The 22,927-nt window shown below is 58.3% G+C and overlaps 3 protein-coding genes across 12 annotated transcripts in view; 1 reads left to right on the top strand and 2 right to left on the bottom strand.

Annotated features, from left to right (window-relative positions):
* The window catches only part of TTLL4 (tubulin tyrosine ligase like 4), a 27,406-nt gene extending 25,393 nt beyond the window's left edge, over positions 1 to 2,013 (bottom strand). Inside the window, exon 1 of the mRNA XM_074873450.1 lies at positions 1,618 to 2,013. The gene's annotated coding sequence lies outside the window, so the exon portion shown is untranslated. The remainder of the gene's footprint in view (positions 1 to 1,617) is intronic.
* STK36 (serine/threonine kinase 36) lies at positions 14 to 14,510 on the bottom strand. 8 transcript variants are annotated; one of them, XM_074873440.1, is made up of 27 exons: positions 14,427 to 14,510; positions 13,986 to 14,097; positions 12,980 to 13,120; positions 12,151 to 12,228; positions 11,593 to 11,723; positions 11,112 to 11,361; positions 10,618 to 10,711; positions 10,207 to 10,367; positions 9,786 to 9,985; positions 9,581 to 9,707; positions 9,326 to 9,469; positions 8,886 to 9,065; positions 8,567 to 8,664; positions 8,105 to 8,210; positions 7,555 to 7,696; positions 7,147 to 7,274; positions 6,431 to 6,535; positions 6,105 to 6,203; positions 5,797 to 5,891; positions 5,413 to 5,476; positions 5,099 to 5,209; positions 4,883 to 4,957; positions 4,294 to 4,459; positions 3,728 to 3,875; positions 3,365 to 3,524; positions 2,348 to 3,094; positions 14 to 2,255 (listed from the first exon to the last, which is right to left on the bottom strand). In XM_074873440.1, exons 2-27 carry the CDS (start codon positions 14,067 to 14,069, stop codon positions 2,040 to 2,042), a joined length of 4,050 nt encoding a protein of 1,349 aa, XP_074729541.1. In that variant the 5' UTR covers positions 14,070 to 14,097; positions 14,427 to 14,510; the 3' UTR covers positions 14 to 2,039. The 8 variants fall into 8 exon arrangements, with proteins under 8 accessions (XP_074729541.1, XP_074729543.1, XP_074729542.1 ...); XM_074873442.1 differs by having other exon boundaries at positions 14,445 to 14,508; XM_074873441.1 differs by having other exon boundaries at positions 14,341 to 14,496.
* Positions 14,511 to 14,528: 18 nt separating this feature from the next.
* RNF25 (ring finger protein 25) lies at positions 14,529 to 22,512 on the top strand. 3 transcript variants are annotated; one of them, XR_012629499.1, is made up of 11 exons: positions 14,529 to 14,599; positions 14,756 to 14,830; positions 14,919 to 15,021; positions 15,118 to 15,185; positions 15,902 to 15,971; positions 16,097 to 16,168; positions 16,912 to 17,052; positions 17,868 to 17,957; positions 19,087 to 19,221; positions 19,338 to 20,726; positions 20,824 to 22,512. XR_012629499.1 is itself a non-coding variant. In XM_074873453.1 (10 exons), exons 1-10 carry the CDS (start codon positions 14,562 to 14,564, stop codon positions 20,055 to 20,057), a joined length of 1,512 nt encoding a protein of 503 aa, XP_074729554.1. In that variant the 5' UTR covers positions 14,529 to 14,561; the 3' UTR covers positions 20,058 to 22,512. The 3 variants fall into 3 exon arrangements, 2 of the variants coding, with proteins under 2 accessions (XP_074729554.1, XP_074729555.1); XM_074873453.1 differs by having other exon boundaries at positions 19,338 to 22,512; XM_074873454.1 differs by lacking the exon at positions 19,087 to 19,221 and having other exon boundaries at positions 19,338 to 22,512.
* The last annotated feature ends 415 nt before the right edge of the window (positions 22,513 to 22,927 follow it).

Below are 22,927 nucleotides of genomic sequence, written 5' to 3' on the forward strand. Positions count from 1 at the left end.
ATCAACACATAGCAAGGAGACAAGAATTTGTTCATTAGTTCAAAACACATCAATTCTTTATCTGTCCCCTTTTCTTGATACATTCTTCTAAAACGTATCTGGAACTGGAAGAAGCTCCGAGGTCTGTCCTTCAGTATGTGATGAGGACTCTTCCATGTGTTGACCAGGGTGGGAAATATTCCTCTGGAGGCACTGCAACAACCTCACTCCACACAACAGTCTCTCAGAGCTCAGGAGTGGAGCTGAAACAGAGATTGAGGTTGGGAAGAAGCTGCCAAATACTCCCAGACTTGCTGCAGGGGAGGAACCCAGGAAATGCCAAGGAATGGCACCTGGCCAGGCCTGTATGGCAACCAAAGCCCCGACCTGCATTGGTGACATGACATCTCCATGCAGACATCATTATCTGGGGACAGTGGCATTTGTCGCATCCTCCTTGCAATGCGATCCCTGCTATGCTGAGAAGGGCCCCAGGCATGACCAAAGAGCAGAAGGGGCCAATTTGTCATCAACAAAGTTTGCCTAGTACAAAACTTAAGGACTGCAGCAAGAGAGCAATGCAAGGACAGACAAGTGTCACTATCTAATGGGTACAACCACTAAGAGTCAAAGAAAAATTACTAGATAAAACTGTAATCAGACCAACAACTAGCTGTTCATTCCCCCAGACTGCCTAGGAGCCACCAGACGTCACATGGCTGCTCAGAGAGGAGCACACAGCAATGAGAAAGAGAAGCCACATCGCGTGGAGTCACGTAGGGAGAGTTTTGATGTGGAGCTGTGGGGCTGAATGGAGATATCCACAGCCTGGACGGGCAGAGAGACAGCAGGCTGGCACACCACTACAGGCCTTCCTCACTCCTGTACCCCTCATTCCCAGCCCAGATCCTGGAGGCATTCAGGAAACTCTTCAGCCTTGTCTCAACTCTTCTTGCAGCTCTGCCATTCACCTTTCAGACCCACGAGCTCCTTTTTACGACACCAGAGCAGCCAAGCCAAGACCCTGGTGGAAGGATTAACAGCCAGGCTGTTACAGTGCCCTGCTCGGGTCTGGTCAACTCCAGCTCCTGGTGCCGTTGGAGAGGCTCGCTGGGGAGCCAGCTCTTCGTCCTCCCTGGCACACGCCCGGGGAACATGCAGTTTCTCATCTCTTCAGGTGAGAGTCTTTGAGGCCAAAGACGCCACTGGGATGCTCCATCCTGTCCCGGGAGCGCTAGCCAGGACGCCGTCCCCAGCACGTCCCGCCGCAGAGCATCCCCGTGTCGCCTCCCCAGCCCCACGGGGCCGGGCCCGGGCCCGGGCCGGCGCACCCCGAGGCGACGCAGGGTAGGGCCACAGTGAGCCCCCGCGGGAAGGCCTGGGGTTGGGCAAGGTGCCTCCTCGGGGCGCGGGCACAGACCGGGTGCGTGTCAAGGGCACGGCCGTGGGGCAGGGAGGGCCGGTGACCCCGCCGAGGCGGGGATGGGGAGGCAGCGGGCGGGACTAAGGGCCCCAGGCCCCGAGGGAACCGTGGAGGTGGCACCCGGGGAGGTGGGGGGGGGACGCACTCCCCACAGGGGGGAAGGGCCCCACTCTCTGGAGGGGAGGCACCCTCGGGCCCGCCCCTCCCGTACTCACCGCCCAGCACGGCGCCCCCCGGGCCCCGCCGCGCCGCCGCCGCCGCCGCACCGCCCGCCGTTACCATGGGGATCCGGGGCGGTGCCGCCACGTGACTACACCTCCCGGCAGCCACCGCGCGAGCCGCGCCGGACTACGCCTGGCGGCGTGCAGCGCGGCGCCCCCTAGCGGTCCGGTGGGGAAACAGCCTCGGCACGGCACCCGCCGTGGGGCTGTCCCGGGCCGGAGGAGCGAAGCCCCGGGAGAGGTGGTTTCTTGAAGACTACAGGCACTTTTCCAGGAACGGATTTCTACGGGGACGACCCCCGGGGTAAAGCTGTCCAGGCAGGGCTCCCCCCCTTTGGCAGAAGGTCAGAGCTGGAGCCCGAGGAGGACAAGGAAAGCGATTGTCCCAGCGCCAGGCTGTGCCCAGGCGTCAGCCCTCAGCGCTGGTGCAGGGCGACAGACCTGTCGGGATCTGGGGGGCCGGGGGTGTTTCCAGCGCCGCTCCCGCTGGTGCTGCGCAGAGGTGTGAGGAGGCGGAGGAGCTTCTTGCAGTGCCGGGCAGAAGACGGCCGGAGGTTGCCACCAACAGTGGGCTGCAGGCCACTGCTGGCAAGCACGGCCAGCTTCTCAGCGGCTCTGAGGGACAGCAGGACCTGCAGAGCAAAGAGAAGGATGGCAGTCACCTGCCAGCCTGGCCCCTTGTCCCCACAGGGCCCACAAAGGAGCCGAGGTCCCCGTGCCGTACCTGCTGTATCCCAGGGTGCTGGCTGAGGGCCCGCAGCGCCACCAGGGCTCCCTCCCGCACGCTCTCCCGGAGGTCCCCGCAGGCCACCTCCAGCAGGAGGTGGGGGGCCCTGCTCTCCATCAGCAGGTCCCCCAGCTCCGCCCAGCGCCGGCCCAGGTTGCCCAGGGCCGAGGCCGCGTTGCAGCGCGTCCTGGCCTGCACGTCGCTCAGCAGCCGCGTCAGGCTGGGCACGGCCCTGCCCAGGGTCCCGGCGGGGCAGGACTCGTGGTAGGCAGCGTTGCCCACCGCGAAGCTGGCTGCCCTGCGCACGCTCTCCTCCTGGTCCGCCAGGCACCCCAGCAGGCTCTCCAGCAAGGCGGGCTGGCTCTGCAGTGCCTGGGGAAAGTCGTGGCCGTGTCGGAGCAGATTGCCCAGCAGGTTGCAGGTTTTGGCCCGTATCAGGTGTCGCTGGTGGCCGAGCAGGCGGGTCAGTGGCTGGTCGGCCACACTGGAGCCCCTCAGGATCCTCTGGAGAAAGGGCAGGTGCTCCGGACAGGCCCGGGCCACATGGGTCAAGAGAGACAGGAGGTCAGCTGTGAGCGTGAGGCTGTCTGAAAACAAGGCAGACGTCAAGAAGGCAACGACGTACTCTGAGGCAGCAGCTTCTCTCACCATTTGGTCTATGACCTGCTCATCAGACACAACGAGGTGGCACAAGAGGCTCATGGGGAGCTCAGCGTACGAGAAGGGCAGATGGTGAGAGCAGACCTAAGGAGAGAGGAGAGAGAGCGGCGCTGAGTGCGCTGTCCTCACGTGTGGACCAAGTCAAGCAGTGACCGAAGGCTGCGAGCAGGTCAGAGCGGAGCTCAGCTGCCGGCCCAGCTGCTCTGAGGGCTGCACGGCACCCAAGTGATGTCCCTGTGTGGGCAGAAATCACCAGCACGGAGTGAGGTGGTGCCACCCACAGGGGGCTGCAATGTGGGGAGGTGTCTCCACAGTACGGGGGGTGGGAAGAGAAATGCAGGGCCAAGAGGGTACCTGCAGCAGCTGGGCAGGGATCTGGGCATCTCTCACAGCCTCCACGACCAATGCTAAGGTGTCTCCATCCACATCCAGGGCAAAAGGGAAACAGAGGAGCTGGCAGGCCTGGACCACCACAGCTGGGACAAGCTCAGGGTCCCCATTCTCTCCTGCTCGCCTGAATTGTTAAACAGAGAGGGCGTATTACAGATGCAATCAGAAAAATATCAAGGCAAGCGGCAGAGAGCATTCCCCAGGCACAAAGCAGGTGAGCTGTGCCCTGCAGGTGCCAGGGCAGGAATTTCTTGGCCCTCTGTGTGCTCATGTCCATGCCCCACTCTGTGGCTGAGCTCTGCCCACTTCAGCCCTCCCCAAACTTACGTCTGTGCTAGGCATGCCAGGAAGCCAGGGGACAGCAGCCTCTTCAGTGTCACCATGAGGACACCGTGGGACTGGGTGAGCTGAGGCAGGCACCGGTGGGACTCACGAGTGAAGACAAAGAGGGCCAGGCTGAGAAAGAGCAGGGTGCCTGCAGGGGGAATGGCACAGCAGAGGGGCAAAGCTAGGGAAGGCTGAGAAGTGTCCACTCTTCTGCCTGCCTGTACTGCCTCAAGGCTGCTCTGGGGTTGCTTCTGTGCTTCCCCTGCCTGAGACCAGACCAATCTCCACTCATGGTGGTCACATCCGACAGGGTGGACGTTCCCCTGCAGCAAAGACACCCTTTCTTGTTCCTCCCCAGCCAACTCAGCTGGGCTGCTGCCGATGGGGCACAGCATGGGCCAGCCCAGACCTCTCTTTCCCGGAGGACAACAGCAATCCTCAAGAAAAGCCCTGTGAGCCCTCTGGCCTCAGGGACCAGATGCTGATGGGGACAGACACGGGCAAGTCTGAGAGCAGGATGCGGAGTGGGGTTCACAGCAGATGCCCTGCTGTCCGGAAGCTCCTACCCTGAGGGGAGAGGAGGTTCCAGTCTGGCTCTGCCGTGGGGCGGTCTGCCCCTGGGGGGTCTCCTGCTGCCCTGTCGCTGCCCACGCGAAGCACCGCAGCAACACAATGCCACACCACACTCCACAGCTCTGAGGTGGCAAAGCCCTGCTCCACAGCCACGTCCTCCTAAAGATGGGGAGACAGGTGTTGGGGGGCATCCTGGTCCCCCACAGCTCCCCAGTCCCTGCCAGCCCCCTGGTGCTGGGGAGGTCAGGGCTGGACAGACATGGCCCAGGGGGAGGAGAGGGGGCCAGGCACCTGGCAGCCCTGCTGCGCCTGCTAACACTGCCAGTCCCTGGGTATCTCTGTCTTCTCTCACTCTGATGTACCCACAAATCATCCCTCCCTGCCCACCACCCTCCCATCAACCCTCCAGAGCTCCACAGACAACCCAGGGACATTAGGTGACTTTTACAGGGTTACACAGCTCAGCCAAAGCTGCCTGGTTCCCTGGTTTGGCTCAGCCTCCATTAACTATCCACATTCAGGCCTTTTTGCCCCCACATCTGTTGGCAGGGACCAGGCAGAGGGATATAGGCAGGCTGGTACCTGAGCAAGGAGCTTCAGCAGGAGGAAAAAGATCCCATCATAGAGACCAGCACCCATGGGCAGGGGGAGCTGCAGCTGTAAGAGAGAGTAGGGGACAGGCTGGAGCTAGGTGCTGGGTCTGAGGGCAGCAGCACCACACCTGCACACTCTTTGACTGCACACCTTCACAGCAGGGTGACAGCATGGCTCCCCTGCTCCTCTGTCCCCAACCCATACCTCAGCAGGTGCTCTCACTGCGTTTGTCACCACCGGTAGGATTTCTTCTCTCCTGAGCTCCAAGGCCACCCCATGCTGACTGAGCTGTGTCAGGAGGAATGCTGCAGCACCCTGTGGGACAGGGAGAGCTCAGCACTTTTGGGACTTCTCCATCTGCCCGCTCACTGCTGACTCTTCATCCCTTGGCTCAGGGCAGGGACAGCCGGGCTGCGCCTGCCCCCATCCCACCCTGAGTGAGCAACAGTAGGACCCAAACGGGACATGGGGCTCTGCAGGGCTCTCAGCGACGGCCCCAGCAGGGTGGACAGACTTACCACAAGGGGGACGACAGGAGACTGAGTGATGAGATCCATGGCCATGGTAACCACCTCCTCAAGCCTGAAACACAGGGACCAGGGGAGAGGGACTGTGTTCCCACAGTTTCACATCCCACAGAGCAGCAGCATTCAAATACCCCCAGGGCTGGGAAATAGCCATCCTGCAGGAGGAGCGAGCCCTGGTTCACAGCACCTCCTTGTCCACTCTGGGTCCTCACCATATCCTCAGCACCCACCCACACTGCCCAGCACTCTGCTGGTGTGTCGGGATTGGAGGGATCAGTGTGAGCAGGAGCCCAGCTCTGGGCAGGGTGCAGGGCATAGGGCTGTTCAGGGCAGGGCATGTTCCCCTCTCATCCCTGAGCGAAAGCAAGTGCTTACCTGGGAGGGGAGGCCTGGAGCTGCAGGGTGAGCAGGGCCAGCAGATACAGTGAGGCCTCACAGGCTGCCCTCTGGACCACCTCTGCCATGGGAACCTGCCAAGGGAGCAGGAGTCACAGGGGGACAACAAGGCTGGGAGGGGAGGAAGGGATGTCTCTGGGGCCTGCAGGAGAACTGCACTCTACAGACTAAGCTCCCCCAAACTCTTCTCCCCATGTGCCCCCCAGCTTGATCTGGGCAGCGCTCAGAGGAATGTGTTGTGCTTGCCCACACTCCTACCCCACCACTGTGGCTGTGGTCAGTCCTACCTCGCCCTTCAAGAGCTGCATGAGGGAGCCCCACAGTTGTTGGCTCCTTCCCAGGTGCTGGCACAGGCTCAGGCTGGCATGGCAGCCAGCGTAGAGGATCTGCAAGACAGAGGGGAGAAATGCACACCAGCCCCTGGGACGCAGTGACCAGGCCCATTCCAGTCACACCCCATGGCTACTGTGGCTCATTTATCCAACAACTGACACCAGGGAGATGAGAGTCATTGAGGGCTGAGCCCACACTTCCCCCTTCCCCATGCCCCTAACCCCAGACCAAAGGCCCAGGCACCCCTGGGCACAGCCAGGTAAATGGCTGGGGCCATTACCTTCAGCACGTTCACAGAGCAGCTTGGGTGCTCCAGTCTCCCCAGCAGTCTCCCAAGCTGCTGACTCTCTCCCTCCATAAGCTTTTCAGCTACCTCCTGAGCAACCTGCAGAAATCAGCCTGTATTGCACCATGGACAGCTGAAACACTGCACAAACTTAGGAAGTTTAATGCTAGCAACAAATTAATAAGAGAAGGCATCTGCCTCCCACGTTGTCTGTGTTCACAAAGGGATGCCCATCTGCCATGACCCAGCATAGCACTGATGCACAGTACCACAGCTGAGATGGGCAAGGTGAGATTCCTCCTCTGCTTCCCTTCTTGTTGACTCAGAATTGAGTTAAAGGATCAAATGTAAATCTGTAGTTGTGTTTTCCCTCTTGTTTATTGTCTGTTCAATTTCAGATTTCCTACAGTTCATACCACTGTCATATAAGAATTCTTCATGTTTTCTCTGCATTGCCTAGTTCTTTACTTAGCCCATCCCACAGTTCAGATCTTAAGTGTGAGTCTCTTAATTGATTTAGGAGGAGTCCTTAGACTCCTAAAGCTCAGCTGTTGGCAGGGGAGGAGCAGCCTGCAAATGCCAGCCCTGCAGCCAGCAAAGCCAGAGGACCCCAGCCCGCCACTCCACTGCTGAAAAAGAAATCCTTCTGGAAAGGGCTGCTGCCCCTGTGGGGACCACACCTCCTCACCCTGCAAGAGAGCTGGCCTGACCTGCTGCTTGGCTTCCCGACAGCCGTTCCTCTCCAGGGGGATGCTGCAGGCAGCAGCCAATGCAGCCATGAAGAGGTCTGCCACATGTGGGCTCTGGTCATGGGCTGACTTAGCCTCCATCGCTGCACCTGCACACAGGGACAGAGCTCAGGAAACGTGCTATGGGTAAAGGACGCTGAGGGGCAGCAGGATGGGGTTGGAGGCCAAGAGATTAAAAAGTCAGGCTTGAGACATGAGGAGGGTGAGATCTGGGATTGAGGGAGAGGAGAGCCCTGGTTAGCAGGGGGTTTGGGCAGATAAGCTTCAGTCACCTCCTCCAGCCAACAGCACTGCAATGGCAGTCAGTGCTCTGAGGGAGCCCAAGGGCAGGAGGGAGAGGAGGAGGTGGTGAGCTGCTACCACTGCTACCTCGCAGAGCAGGCTGCTCTGAGATGGATCCCTGAAGGAGTCTGTTCAGCAGGGGCTGATGCTCCTCTCGCAGGCTGGCATAGAAGGGAGCAGAGACGGAGGGGTATGTTGCATCCAGGCTCTCACAGAGCAGGGTGAAGCACTGGGGGAGACACAGGGGTTGCCATCATTGCAGACTGAGGGTGGGAGGAGAGAGAAGGACAATGGGGGAGGAGGCTGTGGGGGGACCACAGAGATGGGAGGACTTATGTGCTGGAGTTTCAGGGACCTCCAAGTGTCCTCTCCAGCCAGGTTACTGTGTGGGAGCCACATGTGGCTGCATGCTGGCTGAGAGAGGGGTACACATGGAAGCACAGCCAGGGAAGGTGCCCCCTCAGAGACCTCCTTTCATCGTGTGATCCCCCCCAAAAACCCCAGTGCATGAGACAGCCTGCCCTGACAAGAATGCATCAGACCCCACAGCTAGGAGCTCCCCAACACACATGCCCAGCCCCACAACTTCTGTCCCTGGAGAAGAGGGTTGGGAAAAGGGAGACAGGGGCACCCTTACCAGGAGGCTTTGCTGGCAGAGTCTCATCTCGCTGTCACCTGGCTCAGCCAGCAGCTCCAGCACCTGGGCTAGGAAGCAGCCAGCACTCTCCTGGAAGGCCTGCAGGCTGGGGAAGGCAGCAGGGGCAAAGGACAGCAGGGAAACATGGCTTCTGTCTGTGAGGACAGCATCTGGCCAGGCCCACATGGCCCTGGCTAATGGAGCAGGCAGCACACGCTAGCACTGTGAGCTGCTGTCAGCAGCCAGCACAACTGGACTCTAGTCAGCTGTGCCTTCCCCTTAATTAGTCCCACTGACGGAAAGCGCTCCTCTGTGAGCGGTGACGTGGCACGAAACACTTAGTCCATGATGCTTTCCCACAGAGACAGCTCCAACCACAGAGTATGAACACCACCCTCCCACCTACTGCCGGGTCCCCAAAGTGGCCACAAGAGACCGCAGAGCCCAGAGAGTTGTCCCTACCTGTCCTTCTGCTCACTCTCCTCCAGGCTGCATTTACTGCTGAAATGAACTATGGTCACCATGAGGAGGTCTGTCAGCACTGTGATACACCAGGGCTGCTGCAGGATCCAGAAAGAAACAGCAACTGGGGATTGTCTGGTGGCCATCCCAACACCACCACAGCACAACCCTTCCCTGCCAGGACCTCCCCCTTCTCAAGGGTGCCTGGAAGAGGCACCAGTCCTGTTGAGCCAGCTCCAGCAGGACACCAGGGTCTCCTTGGCACCAGCACTCTGCAGGGCTGGAAGGAACCCAAATTCCTCTGGGGTCCTACACCCACCTGCCTGATGCTACCACTCTCCAGGATCTGCTTGGCTAGACACAGCAGGGACAGAGGCACACCCAGCTCTCGGCAGAAGTGTTCCAGCAGCTCAGAGTCACACTGGGTAGCCAGCAGGTTGCCCACGACACGGAGCACTAGACGGAGACGGGAGGCTCCCTCCAGCATCCCTTCCAGCACCTGGACACAGAGAAGCCAGAAGAACTCAGGATCAGCAGTGGTCTTGGCCTCTCCATGAGCCACGGGGCAGCCCTTCAACACATTCAGGCAGGAGACAGCAGGGGAGCAGATGGCAAGCTAAGTGCATGAGACAGCTCCAGTTCCTGGAGAAGCAGAGGATATTTTTGCTGGCTGGACGGAGGACTCTCCCATCCCAATCCTGGGGAAGAAGGTGGCATCCATGTCCCCACTCGTAGTTGCCTGGGCCAGCTATCACTCACCTGCTGAACAGAGTCTGCCAGGTGGGCCTGGACACGGTGCCGGAAGGCCAGGTCCCTCAGGAGGCTCAGCGGTGTGCTCAGCTGCATGGCCGAGGGCTCAGTGGCCTCGATCAGGTGCTGCCACTCCTCATCACTCTCCAGCTCCTAGCCACAGAGGGGAGAGAACTGGTGTCACAGACCCTGCCTGCCGTGGGGTCTCTGTACCAGCCCCTGGGGACTGGGCCCTGCTGTCCTCACCACAAGACACAGTCTCACCTCATTCTCCAGGTCCACGGCCTCAATGCTGTGCCTGCCCCGGGGCTCTGCCCTGCCAGCACCAGGCTGCAGAGGGGCACCTGCTCCAGGAAACTCCTGCTCGTAGTCTCGAGTGATGCTGTGCTCCCTGGCCAAGGAAACAGCGCAGTCAGTGGATGACCCTGCTTTCCCCTCTTCCTCTGTCCCCGTCTCAGCCCTCCCTCACCGTGGGTTGGGAGGAGGCTCCTCCAACTCCCACTCTGCCGTGCTGCTCTTTCCTTGCAAGACACCAGGGTTCTTCTCCTTGGAGGCAGCTGGTGGCTCCCCCTCCCCAAGGGCTGCCTTCCCTGGAGCTGCTCTGGGTCTATGTCCTGGGCATCCTTTGCCAGAGTCCTTTATAGATGCAACACCTGCCTTCAGTTGCCCCTGGGTGATGGCAGAGAAGTTTGGTCAGGGCAGGGTTACTCAGACAGCCAGATGAGTCCCCTAGACCCCACCACCCTGAGGACCCCACATCCTGCCTTGCATGTGGCTGACACCCCAGCCTGACCCATGTACCTTGTCTTTCCCCCCCAGGTCCCATTTCAGTGTCCCTCTTTTGCCCGGACTGTGGGACACAGCCAGGGGAATCCCACACTTTCCTCCACCTTTTTCTCAGCCATCTTCTGCCAGGCCTTTCTCAGGATCTTGGACTGGCCACTCCTGGGGGCCACGGAACGGGCTTGCTGCTCCTTCAGGGCCTGCATCTCTGGGGACAGCTTGGTGGTGAAGGGGTTTGAGATCCCGTGCTCTTCTGTGTCATCAATCACTAGGGAGGCGAGGGGAGCATTTCAACAGCAGCTCTCCCCTGGGATCGGCTCTGGGATCCCAGGAAAATCCTAGGGGACCCAGACCTAGCCCAGGGGCAGGAGCTAAGGGTCAGGGCTTGGAGAAAGCTGAAAGGAGGGAGGCAAAGACCAGGGTAGTAAAAATAGCAGGGCAGGGTGGTCCTCCCAGCCTTCAGGCAGCAGGAGGAGGAAACGGACCTGGCCACTGCTGGAAAAAGAGCTGGCACTCACCAGTAACCCATCCAGCAATGAAGGGGTGAGAGAGCAGCTCCGGCCACGACAGGCGCTGGTGGGGGTCCTTCATTAGTAGTCCCTGCAGGAAGCTCTACAGGGCAGCACAGCACCAGGGTCACCAACACGTGCTCGGCACCCACCACTGAGGACAGTGTACCCACCAGTCTCCCCCAGTGAAGGCACCCAGGAGGCCTGTGTTCCCTGACTAGCTCTGGGAAAGGACTGGCTCTAGTGCTTAGGACAGACGAGAAGACACTTCCCCTCTTAGCCCATTAAATCACTTCTCTGCTGTCAGCCCCAGTTTTCCAGCTTATGGACAGCAGTGATAAGGGTCCCCCTCCCAGGAGGTCCAGCTCTCATCCCTTCCCTATGTTCTGAAATCCCTGTTAAGGGACATACAACCTAAGAGTGACCCACCAGGGCAGCATGCAACACCAAAGCTGCTACAGCATTAACGGATCTCAGCTCACAGACAGGTCCTTTGCCCTTACCTTGAAGACTGGGCTTATGGCTGCGGGCCATTTGACGGGGTCCTTGACAATGAGGCTGACAAGCTGGAAGATGTTGCTGGTGTAGAAGGGAGGAGTGCCGACGAACAGCTCGTACAGGATGCAGCCCACAGACCACAAGTCCGCTGTGTGATCGTATGGCCGTTCCTCCACCAGCTCAGGGGACATGTACAGCGGGGTGCCCTTGATGGAGGTCAGCACCATGGTGTGGATGCTCATGGCACGGGCAAACCTGCTCAGAGCAAAGCACAGAACATCCATTGCAGCTCCTAAGGAGATCCCTATGAGTTTACCGACACCTCTCCCCTCTGGAGTCCAAAATCCCCCATGTCTGCTCAATTTCTAAATATGCACAGAATCCAGGTCCCCTTCCACACTCCCTCCTCCTCCCCTACAGCACCCAAGACACTCCTTGGCTGCCCCAAGGCCACATGTCCCCCTCAAGCTGGCCCCCAGCACTCACCCAAAGTCACAGAGCTTGACAACACCGTCTTTGCCCAGCAGGATGTTCTGGGGTTTCATGTCACGGTGCAGGATGCGATGGGAGTGCAGGTAATAGAGAGCAGAGACTAGTTGGGCAGCTATGGTCTGGACCTGCCGGAGACACAGGAACCTCACTCTGTGTCCCATGGTGCCACGAGCTGGCACAACCATGGGGTCCCTTACGGCCTGGCTCCCCCTGTACCCCCACTCCTGCCCTTGCCCTGTTTGGGGCAGGGACCAGCCCCAGCTGTGGGCCAGCAGTTTCTTGGAGTAGACCAATGGCCGAGGCAGCATCCTGGTGCTGTGGTCCTTGGAGAAGGAACAGGGAAATTGAGGTCCCTGCTGGTTCCCACTGTTCGTCAGTGCAACTTCACCCCCTCTCCATCCCCTTCAGAAGCTCTGCCAGGTGAAGCCCCGGAGGAACTTTACCCTCCTGATGTCTCCTGGCCCACAGCAGAGACCCGCTGCCTGTAGGCAGATGAACCCTGTTCTCTCCATCCTGCAGCAAACACTGCATGGCCACCACCGTGACAGTTACCTGGTCCTCAGGCAAACTGCCATCATCCTCCAGGATCTGGAAGAGTTCCCCCTCTGCATAGTCAGTCACCACCACGACCTGGAGGAAGGAGCAGCACGGTGAGATCAGGCACTCACCCAGGCACAGCCCCACCACGCCCTGGGGACCTGGACAGAACAGGTAGGAAATCTGAGGGAAATGCTGGGGTGTCATCATGCACAGCCCATCAGCTTGGGCTTGGACCTGGGATGGGAGAGAGCCCCCGTGGCTGCAGTGCAGTGAGGGCCTGGCACTTAGCAGAGGCCTTGGGGCTGTCCTTATCTCAGACAGCCAGCAGAAACCAGGGAGGAGGGAAGGACAGAACAGACCCACTATGGTACTTCCAAGCCCAGTGGGTAGAATCACTCCCCTGAGTTGTTTGAATCTGCTTGGTTTGAATCTGCTACCCAATTACTTTATTTCATGCCTTCATGTCCCATAATACAGTCTTCAGCCCTTTCTTATCATACTCTCTCCATGAGAGTTCAGATCAGTGAAAAGCCAGTCTCTGAAGAGATTGATGAGGTGACTGAAGAGTCACCCTCGCCTTGTGATCCCAAACCACTCCTCTTGTATCACACACCACCACCCAGCTCCTTCACTTCTGCATATAACCTAGCACGCCATACAGCTCAGATAGGTGCTGACTCCCCACATAGCACATACTGGAGGGCTCTGAAAATCACTGACCAGACCCTGGGAGGGTGTCACCAGCATCTCCTGAGAAAGAGGTCCCTACAACAGCAGGGGCCAGCCCTTGTTCCCCTGCCCCAGTCAAGCAAAAGCATCTGCCCAGAGTAGTCCCCTTCACCTCCTTGTTGGTCTCAAAGCTGTCGAGCATCTGGATGATGTTAAGGTGATGGAGGCCTCTCATGATCTCGATTTCCCGCTGCAGGTTCTTCAGCTCCTTCTCAGACCGCCCCACCTTAGGGATGAACTTCAAGGCCACCACCTTTCAAAGCAGGCAAAGCTGGGATCAGACCAGGCTCCTACCCGCCCTGGCAGAGGCTGTGTTTAACCCAAATGGGACTCAGCATTTTCCAGCCAAGCACACTGAACAAGACATTTTTTCACTGGATCCCTTGGAGCTGGGGCTCCCCACAGGCCCTTGCACATCGATACAGGTGCTCACAGTACTTTGCACACTGGCATTTAGAGCAAAGAAATATAATCACTGAGCACAGACAAAACTAGGACTGTCAGAAACATGGGACAGGACCTAGAGATGCTGGTGGACAGCCAGGCTAACATGAGCCAGCAGCTGACCCTGGCAGTGAGGAGCACTAGCAGCACCCTGGGCTGTATGAACAGGCAGAAGTTGGAGGGAGGTGATTATTGCCCTTTATTTGGAACTTCTTAGACCAATATTGTGGCTAGTTTTTGGCCCAGAAAGACATCGATAGGCTGGAGTGGGTATAGCAGAGGCCACCACGATGGTGAGGGGGATGAAGTACTTGGGAGGATGACACAGGGACTACAAATTGAAACAGGGGAGCTTCAACTTGGTATAAGAAAAAACATTCATCCCAAGTATAGTCAAGCACTGGCTGTGGGGTGTTTGTCCTTGAGGTTTCCCAGGATCTGAATTTAGTGCTGGCACTGCTTTGAGCAGGGGATGGACTGGAGACCTCCTGAGGTCCCTTGAACCTGAACGACTCTGTGCCACCAGGAGCTGGCCAGGAACATCAACAGAAAAATGAGTAAGTGCTGAGTCCCAAAGGCCTGACAAGGCCCTGGAACCCCACAGCCATTGGAAATCAGTCCCTGGCACCACACACCGGACCCCCGGCCCTCTCCCCTGCCACCCCTCTCCTCACCTGGGCGCTGTGTTTCCGGCGCCCCTTGTACACGCGCCCAAAGGAGCCTTCGCCGATCATTTCCAGGACATGGTACTTCTCCATCGTGGGCGTTAAGGCTGGAGCCGCTGAGCTGCTGAGGCAAAACGCCTGGTGAGGAGAAGCACTTCACCCTCTCCGCGCTCCTCTCGCCCTCCGCCACCGGCTGCCATGGGGCACCAACCCCAGCCGCGATGGAGGCGGACAGTGCCAGTGCTGGGAAGACAGGGCCGCACCCTCTGCGATCCCAAATCCCAAGGGCCGGGGCTTCCCCTCCCCGCGGGGCTCCACCCAGGGCGGGTGTCCCCCAGGCCCTCTCGCCGGGCTCTGTCCCTACCCGCCGGCTCCACGCCCGCTCCCCCGCGGCAGGACGAGACGCAAACCCTAGGCGAGGCCCGCCCCCAGCCCCCCGGGAGGAGTAACCTCGCCCCGCTCCGCTACCGCCGCGGCCCGGCCACCCTCGGGCCCTCCGCCGCCGCCACGGCGTCGCCTAGCAACCCCCTCCCGCGCGTGCGCCCTGGCGGAGCTTCCGCTTCCGGTTCCGGGGCGCGTGGGAAGATGGCGGCGGCCGGTGAGGAGGCAGAGGCGACGGACTGGTAACCTGCCCCCCCCCCCTCCCCCGCCCCCCCTATCCTCCCTCCCTTCCTTCCCCTCGTCCCGGTGCCTCACACCCCCGGTGCCCCGCACCCTCAGCCCAGCGGGGCCGGCGGTGCTGCTGCCGCCGCCGCCTGACCCCCGCCCGGTCCCCACAGGGCGCTGCCGCCGGAGGTGGAGGTGCTGGAGTCCATCTACTTGGAGGAGCTGCGGGTGGCGCGGGGCCGCGGCAGGTACGTACCGTGGCCCACATCCCCGCCTCCCCGGGCCTGGCTCGGCCCGGCCCCGCGCCGCCGCCCCTCACCTCGGCCTGCCCCGCAGGTGGGAGCCCTGGGAGATCAGCATCACCCTGCACCCTGCCACGGCCCAGGACCAGGACTCCCAGTATGTCTGCTTCACCCTGGTGCTTTCCGTTCCCCCTCAGGTAGGCTGCCGGCCCCCCACGTCCCCTTTCCTCCCCACCCTTGGACTCTCCACCTTCCTTGTTGTGCTTTGGGTGTTTCTCTTTTTTTTTTTCTAGTATCCCAACAAAGCTCCGGGAATCTCGATTAGAAACCCGCGGGGCCTGTCAGATGAGCAAATCCAAAAGTGAGTCCCGGGAGGGCAGGGTGAGGGTGAGCCTTTCCTCTGGAGATGCGGGAGGCAGAATTGGTGGAAAAGCCTTCTCTCAAATTCATGTGTGTGGTTAACAGATGGATACAGGTCCCTAAATCACCTTGTCTTAAATCTCATGGGAGCCACTGCTGCTGAGTTTGACATCTAGCAGTCCACCTTATAGTTGTTTCCCTGTGATTCCCCTGACATGTAATCTAAATCCCTATGGCCTTTGAAGCAGCTGGTCCTGCTTTGACAGAGGTGGGACTGAACCAAGTCCTTGGGCAGCCCGTTGTTGCCTTTGTGCTCCTGTCCTTGGTGCAGCGGAGTGTTGCAGAAAGACCCTGGTACCTGCTGGCAGCACAGGAGTAACGCAGCTCCCACCAGACCTGCTCAGGAGCTGCCATCAGATAAATGAAGCCTGAGATTCGCCAAAACCAAAGGGTGCTGGGTGAGCTTGAGCCGAAGCAGGCAGCAAACCTGCTCTTGCAAGCCCTCCGAGGACAAAGGCTTCCTGTGCACCAGCTTGTGGGGAGCTGGGAGAGCACGTGAATGTGTGTGTGCACGTGTGCCCATCCCGTGCTGCAGGCAAAGCCTGAAGGCCAGTGCCCTATATCTTTCTTCTGTCATTGTGGTGGGGTGACAGGTATGTGGGGTAGTGAAAAGGTGTGGCTAAACTTATGTTAAGCATTTCTGCTGCTTTGCTGCAGGATTTCCCAGACCCTCAGAAGTGTTGCTGAAGCCAGGCTGGGGACAGAGGTGCTCTATGAACTGATTGAGGTGAGAGTTAGGGGAGACTGGGGGTGACCAGCCACAGACCCTGGTCCTTGACTGCCCAGGGGTGGGACAGCCCTGAGCCTATAGACAAGCCAGTGGGTAAAACGTTTGCTTTAATGCTTCTGCAGAAGGGGAAGGAGATTCTCACCGACAACAACATTCCTCACGGCCAGTGTGTGATCTGCCTCTATGGATTCCAGGTAGGCACGTGTCTCCTTCCCCACCAGCTGGCTGGGAAGTGAGGCAAGAGAATGGGGAGCCTGGGGCTCAAAGCTGGGGATATCGACCTGGGCCTGGGGTGTGCTGCAGCAGCCCCCTGCTCCCTTGGGTCTGTAGGCGATCCTACTGAGTGTGAACCTTCCAAAGGCCATGTGCACTACTCTCCCTGTCAGCCTAAAGATAACCACCTACAGAAACAGGGCATAGGGCAGAGAGTGATGCCAGAGCATCTCCAAGGGAGTGGGTAGGATCTGGGCATAGTTGCTGGTGCATCTCAGCGTCCCTGTGTTGGTCACACCTCGCCTGGAGTTCAGCACCCAGGTGGTCAGGAGGGACTGGAACACATCCGTGCAGGTGCTGAGGTCTGTGGGGATAGGGGAACTTGCCTTTTCCAGGTTGCAAGGAGAGGCAGTGCTTGCCTAGGAAGGAGAACATATCAGGTGGGAAGATTGCTGCTTACACAGGAACACGTGCAGAGAAATCGGACACAAAAACTGTGCATCTTGACATTAGGAGTGTTCCTCACACTCAGAACAGAGAGCAGTGTCCCAGTGAGAGCTGAGGAAGTAGAGATGATGGCCATCAGATGTTATGTGGCTCTGTCAGCAATAGCACTAGTTCCCCACTGCCAGTGCTGACATGGGAGTGAAAACCCACCTCAGCCGGGAAGGCCACACAACCCTGAGCTCAGAAACCCTTTAAAGCTGCTCTTTCTCCTCTACAGGAGAGAGAAGCCTTCACAAAGACCCAGTGCTACCACTACTTCCACTCCCACTGCCTGGCCCGCTACGCCCAGCACATGGAGGAGGAGATCCTTGTGCAGCAGGAGGAGAGAGAGCAGCACCTGGCACCATCCCCCAAACAGGTACCAGCCCCTGGGCTCCCTCCCGTGGTTCCCTGCACGGGCCTTCATGACGTCTCTGCCGCCCTGTTCAGGACACAGAGTGAGGGCTAACCTGACCCAGCAGCACCGTCAGTGTCATGCCTGCACTGAGAGTCAGAGTGAGGATTAGACCAAGTGATCTCCAAGGGCCCTTCCCAAACATAATTACCCTGTGGGTTTTCAGTACTTTAACAGTTGGTTTATTGGATGTCTGGGTCAGCGCCTGCTGTGTGAGGGGGCAGGAGAGTTGCATTTTCGGACTTCTGGAACCCCATGAGTTAGAAAAAAGAGCTCCTTCCCTAGTCCTTGAACTGCAGGTCTTTGCAGCAGGATAAACATCATCACCTGTGTTCTGGGGTGATAAAACCTGCCTGAGCAGGTGTTGATACAGTTGTCAGCTGTAGAGCAAACAGCATAGCTGAGCGTGAAACAAGTCAAAGGCTCCTTCCTGCAAAACCCTTTCAAAGAGGTGCTGCCAAGATGACATGCTCCACTTTGGAGTGGAGAAAACAGGTCTTGGGCTAAGGAGGACTGAAGCCATACGTGCTGACAGAAGTGGTTTGTACAGTGGGCAGCTGCTGGAGCACAAATCCCAGCATGCCTTGTGGTGGAGACACCTTCCATAGCAGTCATTGAGACACTAGGCTGCTTTCATGCCACTGGAACCTGCCCTGGGCTTCCCTGCCCTGGCAGAAGAGTGAAGAAGGCCACCCTGTTCCACTTCCAGGCGGGGGTTATTAAGCAGTGCGTGCCTGGGTCACAGCCAGGGTTTGGTATCACCTCTTCCCTCCCCGCAGGAAGTCGGTGTGCAGTGCCCTGTCTGCCGGGAGACACTGGTCTACGATCTCTGTGCTCTGAAGGCAGCGCCGCCCCCGCAGCACCCTCTGGTAAGAGATGGGGTTCACTGGCCCAGCTGCGCCCACTCTCTGGGTAGCTTCAACTGGGACATTATAAGAGATGAATGAATGCACGCTCGCAGGTTCTCCTAGATGGCCCATCCAAAGGGCAGTTCACAAAACCCAGCAGGGTGTCTCCTGATTCTTTGATGTGTCCACAAAGAGCAGGTTTAGTTGTACAGCCCTGAGTCTTGAGCAGATGTGCTGGGGGAGAGGTGATTCTGCCATGGGGCATGTCCCTGTACTCACTGGGATATAGTCAGAGTCAGGAGAGTGACCTGACTGCAGGTGCTCTGTGTCTTGCCCCGCAGCAGGACGTCCCAAGGCAGTCACAGCAGTGGGGACAGCGGGTCTGTGCTGGCGTGCTCTACCTCTGTGTAGGGATTTCACATGCATCTGTAGTGTAGAAGTAGGGAGGTGATAGTCCCCCCGTACTCTGCACTGGTGAGGCCACACCTTGAGTATTGTGTCCAGTTTTGGGCACCTCAATATGAGAGAGATATCGAGGTGCTGGAGCGAATGCAGAGGAGGGCAAGGAAGCTGGTGAAGGGCCTGGAGAATAAATCCTGTGAGGAGAGATTGAGGGCGCTGGGACTGTTCAGTTTGAGGAGGAGAAGGCTGAGGGGAGACCTCATCACTCTACAACTACCTGAAAGGACATTGTAGAGAGGTTGGTGCTGGTCTCTTCTCACAGGTAATTAGCGATAGAACAAGAGGGAATGGCTTTAAACTGCAACAGGGGAGGTTCAGACAGGACATTAGGAAAAAATTTTTCACAGAAAGAGTGGTCAGACAGTGGAATAGGCTGCCCAGGGAGGTGGTGGAGTCACCATCCCTGGATGTGTTTAAGGGTCATTTGGATGTGATGTTGGGGGATGTGGTGTAGGGGAGAACTTTGTAGAGTAGGGCTGATGGTTGGACTCGATGATCCCAAGGGTCTTTTCCAACCTGAATGATTCTGTGATTCTGTAGGCCTGGTCAAATGCAGCAATGGGAAGCAGGTTGCCTGGGCACTGTGTGATCAGAGGAGGGTTTGGGGAGTAGCTGTTAGCACTGCCAGCTGCCTACCCGTGCTAGCTGTTGAGAGAGCCCTTACCCTGCCTTGCTTTCTGCTGCTCAGGAGATGTACAGGCCGGATGCCAAGACACTGCAGCAGCAGGAAGAGCTGCGCTTAATTTTCAAGAGACAGCAAGAGAAAGGGGGCATCATTGACCCTGAAGCAGAGAGGAACCGTTACTTCATCAGCCTCCAGGCGGTATGGCACTGGGGGCAGAGACCTGGCGAGGGGGGCCCTGGACTGCAGGACCAAGCGCTGTCGTCTGCTGTGGGACTCCCCTGTGCCTTTCTTCACCGGTGGCTTCTTTCTTTCAGCCTCCAGCTGCTGTCGATCCAGGCCAAGCAGCCGCTGCCTCTGAGCTGCCGGTGAGTGCAAGCGCTGTGGACGTGCCCCAGCCGCCCAGCCAAGCCTCAGCTCCAGCGCCAGCCGGGGTGCCGGAGGCAGAACCTGGGCGGCCCGAGCGGCCTCCTGTGCCCAGAGAGCAACAGAGCAAGAGGGAGAGGCACAGAGGGGAGAGGCCGGGCCCCAGAGGCCAGGGCGGGCAGTCGTGCCGTGGCTTGCAGGAGCCCGCAGAGGAAGCCTGTCATCCACTCCATGGCTCCAGGGTGCCCAGGGGCTTCAGCCGGAGACCAGAACGGAGACCCGGCGGGAGGCACAGCGAGGAGTTTCCAAAGCCTCTCAGCAGAAGCAGGGCTGCAGCCTTGGCTGAAAGAAAGGAGTTGTGCCCTGAAGACCCCTCCCCAGTAACAGAGGTAGTGGACTTGAAGGAGGAGCACCGTGATGTGGAGAGATGGACCCCGGAGGAGGGGGCTAAGGCGCGGGGCAGGGAGAAGGAGAACCTGGTGTTCAACCGCAGCGACCACAGAGCAGCTCCCAGCTGGCAGGGCCACCACCGGCCCTGGGATTGTGGGAGGTGGGAGAGGTCCAGAGTCCAGGAGCGTGGTTCCTACCCCAGAGTGCCAAGAGGGCGAGGGGTGTTCAGGCCCAATGGACGACAAGAAGCCCATCTCCTTGAGAAGGAGAGTGGCTCCTAGCAGGAGTGGTGAGGAGCTGGGCTGGGGGAGGAGGGAAGAGCTGTTTCTGGGGAGAATCATGAAGGCTCTTGTGGAGCAGTAGCAAGCAGACACTGTACCCCTGGGGAGGGAGGAGGCAGTTGCCATGTGGCACAGCTTGGGACAGGCAGTATCTCCAGAGTATGTGCAGAGTGGAGCATCCTGGCATGAGTGACTGGCTGTCACTAGCGTTGGAGAAGTTGACTCCTGACAGATCACTTCAGCCTTGGTCTCAGAGGACCCAGGGGACAGAGGAATCCTTGACTGGGGACCTGCAGTCATCACCCCTGTATGTGAGCTGCCAAGAAGCGTGCACGCCTACAGAGCAAATGGGCTGAGCCCAGCATGGTGCCACGGCAGAGCCTGAGCGGTGGGACCTTCCCTGGAAGCCAGTGTCCCAGCAGAGCCATGGCAGTGCCAAGTGATGAGGCTGTGCCAGGGCAGCAGCCTGGAGCTCAGCTCACTGTGTCCCCCATTCCTTCTCAGAGCACCTTCTCAACTGCTGTCCCTGTCCCTTGGAGACAACATCACTTCTCCTCTAGCCCTGACTGTTCAGCTGATGGGCTCAGCCAGGCAAGTCCGTTGTACAACAGGACATTTCCCGGTCCCAGCCAGAAGAGATAAATGAAGCTTAAGTCAACGCATTGGCAGGTCAGGGCTGGCTGAGGCTTCGGGTTGGCTCCTGCTCCCCCAGGAAGCCTGAATTTAGCTGGAGCTCCTGCCCTGTCCTTCAGCTGTTTTTGTGCAGGCAGAAGCTGTTGGGGAGACCTGGGAAGAGCGCTCTGCTTTGCGACCTGTATCTGTTGGGATCCCCCTCTAAGGCCAGGCTGTCTCTTGAAGCTTCCAACAGCCTAGAATGAAGACATGCCGCAATATTTTGGATACTCTTACCCTCCTTTCATCTTCAAGCTGATCTTGCTTCAAAGAAATGAGGATTTGCTGTCTGAACTAGTTTGGTGCAGTTCCTTTTGTTGCTGCTTCACAGATTTATAGTGTCTCATTCCAGAGCAGTGATGGGTGATCCCAAGCCTCTGAAGTGGGACACTGCTGTTAAATTAATTTGTTGGGTCTTCTCGAGAGCCTGTTCCCTTTGTTTTCTCTGGCCTCTCGCTCCTGTCCTTTGCTGTTTGGAGCGAAGGTGTTGATCCCTGGTATTGCTCGCTCCCCTCCTTGCTCCCTATGCCCAGGGCCGGGGCAGAGACCTTCCCCTGGCACACCTGGGTGGCAGGAGGGCTCCCCAGTCCCTGCTTTGCCTGGCTCAGTGTAAGCTGTCTGACTCACCCAGACAGTACTAATTCCTTCACACTTGTTTGTGCCTTGTGCCCCCACCTCTCTTTTGGCCACACATGGGTTGTTATTGTCTTCCTTCTCCTGCTGAGTGCAAAAATGGCTGCACCACGATGGGCTTGCCAGAGCCTTGGGTGAGATCCCTCGGAAACCAAGGGCTGTGTGCCGCCTGGGGGGGCATTCGTGCTGTATCTGCCAGGCTGATCCTTTGGTACACAAAGGGTGCACAGAAGCTCTCTTGAACAGGTCCTCCTAACCTGCTGCCCTGCACTCTCCACGCCTGACCTTGTCCTGAAGGGGTTGGTTTAACCCGCTGCCCAAGAACCTTCTGTATTTCAGTTTCCCAACACTGGTTCAATACTCTAAAAGCATTATTTTTTTTTTCCCCTCGGTCTGAGCCTACACTACCTGTCCTGGGCTTGGGGATCTCAGAGCCAGATGTTGTGCCCTGCTGGGGACAAGGGCTGAGCACTCGCTCCCTGAAGAGTCCCGATTTTTCTTCAGTGCTCACTCTGTCCTTGTTCCAGCTGGTTCCTGGGTGAATGACCTGCCCACACTTGGGTGAAAAGGTGTAAACTATCTGACATTGATGCTTGTTCTGCTGCCTCCTGCATTCACTTGTGAAACTGCTGTGCTCCAAGAAAGGCACTTGATCATTACCTGAAAGAAACACGAAGATCCCTGCCCCTCACAGCAGCTGAAGCTCCTTCACTTCTTCCAGTGAGCCAGGCTTACGCTCAGCAGGAAAGCTGCTGTGCTGTGTTTGGAGGATGGGAGTTCAGCCATGGAAATCAGAGTGAGCGAAGACTTGGGTAACTTCAATCAAATGCTAGGCATATTAGAGGGGACGGTTTTTCCTGGGAGTAGAGTTTTAGGAAGGGCCCTCATCTTTCTTGCTCACTGCTGTCAGCCTGGAGCAGAGGACATTTTGCAACTGTGTGGAAATTAATTTGGGCTAAACAAAACAAACCTCCAGGTCAGAGGAGAGGAATGGAGCCTGCACCCTGCCCTGGGGCTCCTTGCTTGGTGTCCGCCTGTGTTACCCACCTACCTCACAGGGCTGTTGTGAGGCTTAACTGGCAAAAGTATTCAGGCTGAAGGGCACCGGTGGAGGCTGTAGCATTAACACTATTAAAAGCAAGCAGTGAGAGATGTTGCATGTGCTCTTGTGTGGCGGCACTGGGCCCCTCTGGCTCTCCCTCCCCACTACCCCATCGTCCTGAATTGCTGTGAGACATTTGCAGTCACTCACTGGCCAGTTTTGACCCCCAGCTTTGACTGAGGAAGCTGGATCCAAGCAGTCAGCCTCTGCGGGACAGCCGAGCACAGGGTTTGAGATGCCAACAGCACCACCCTGCTCCAGGAGCCACCCTGCGTCACTAGAGACATCCCCCACTCCCCCTCCATAGCCACAGAATCAGCCCTTCGCTTCCAGAAACATTTGTGCAAGTCCAGGATTGCATCAAAGCAGTGCCTGTTTGAGCTGAAATTCAGCCAGGTGGCATCAGCTGGGCCCCTGCCTGCAGGGCAGAGCCAAGACAGCTGAGCAGCGACTCAGCAGTTTG

Source organism: Strix uralensis, chromosome 6 (genome assembly GCF_047716275.1).
Source record: "Strix uralensis isolate ZFMK-TIS-50842 chromosome 6, bStrUra1, whole genome shotgun sequence".
Taxonomy (NCBI): Eukaryota; Metazoa; Chordata; class Aves; order Strigiformes; family Strigidae; genus Strix; species Strix uralensis.

What these genes read in the sequence shown, in the direction of transcription:
- RNF25 (XM_074873453.1), top strand. Translation starts at nt 14,562, where the DNA reads ATGGCGGCGGCCGGTGAGGAGGCAGAGGCGACGGACTG. An exon ending in GAGGCAGAGGCGACGGACTG is followed by an intron (nt 14,600 to 14,755) that starts GTAACCTGCCCC and finishes CGGTCCCCACAG; the next exon opens with GGCGCTGCCGCCGGAGGTGG. An exon ending in GTGGCGCGGGGCCGCGGCAG is followed by an intron (nt 14,831 to 14,918) that starts GTACGTACCGTG and finishes CCTGCCCCGCAG; the next exon opens with GTGGGAGCCCTGGGAGATCA.
- STK36 (XM_074873440.1), bottom strand. Translation starts at nt 14,069, where the DNA reads ATGGAGAAGTACCATGTCCTGGAAATGATCGGCGAAGGCTCCTTTGGG. An exon ending in GCTTTGAGACCAACAAGGAG is followed by an intron (nt 12,229 to 12,979) that starts GTGAAGGGGACT and finishes TCCTTCCTCCAG; the next exon opens with GTCGTGGTGGTGACTGACTA. An exon ending in CAGTGAGAGCACCTGCTGAG is followed by an intron (nt 4,958 to 5,098) that starts GTATGGGTTGGG and finishes TCTCTCTTACAG; the next exon opens with CTGCAGCTCCCCCTGCCCAT.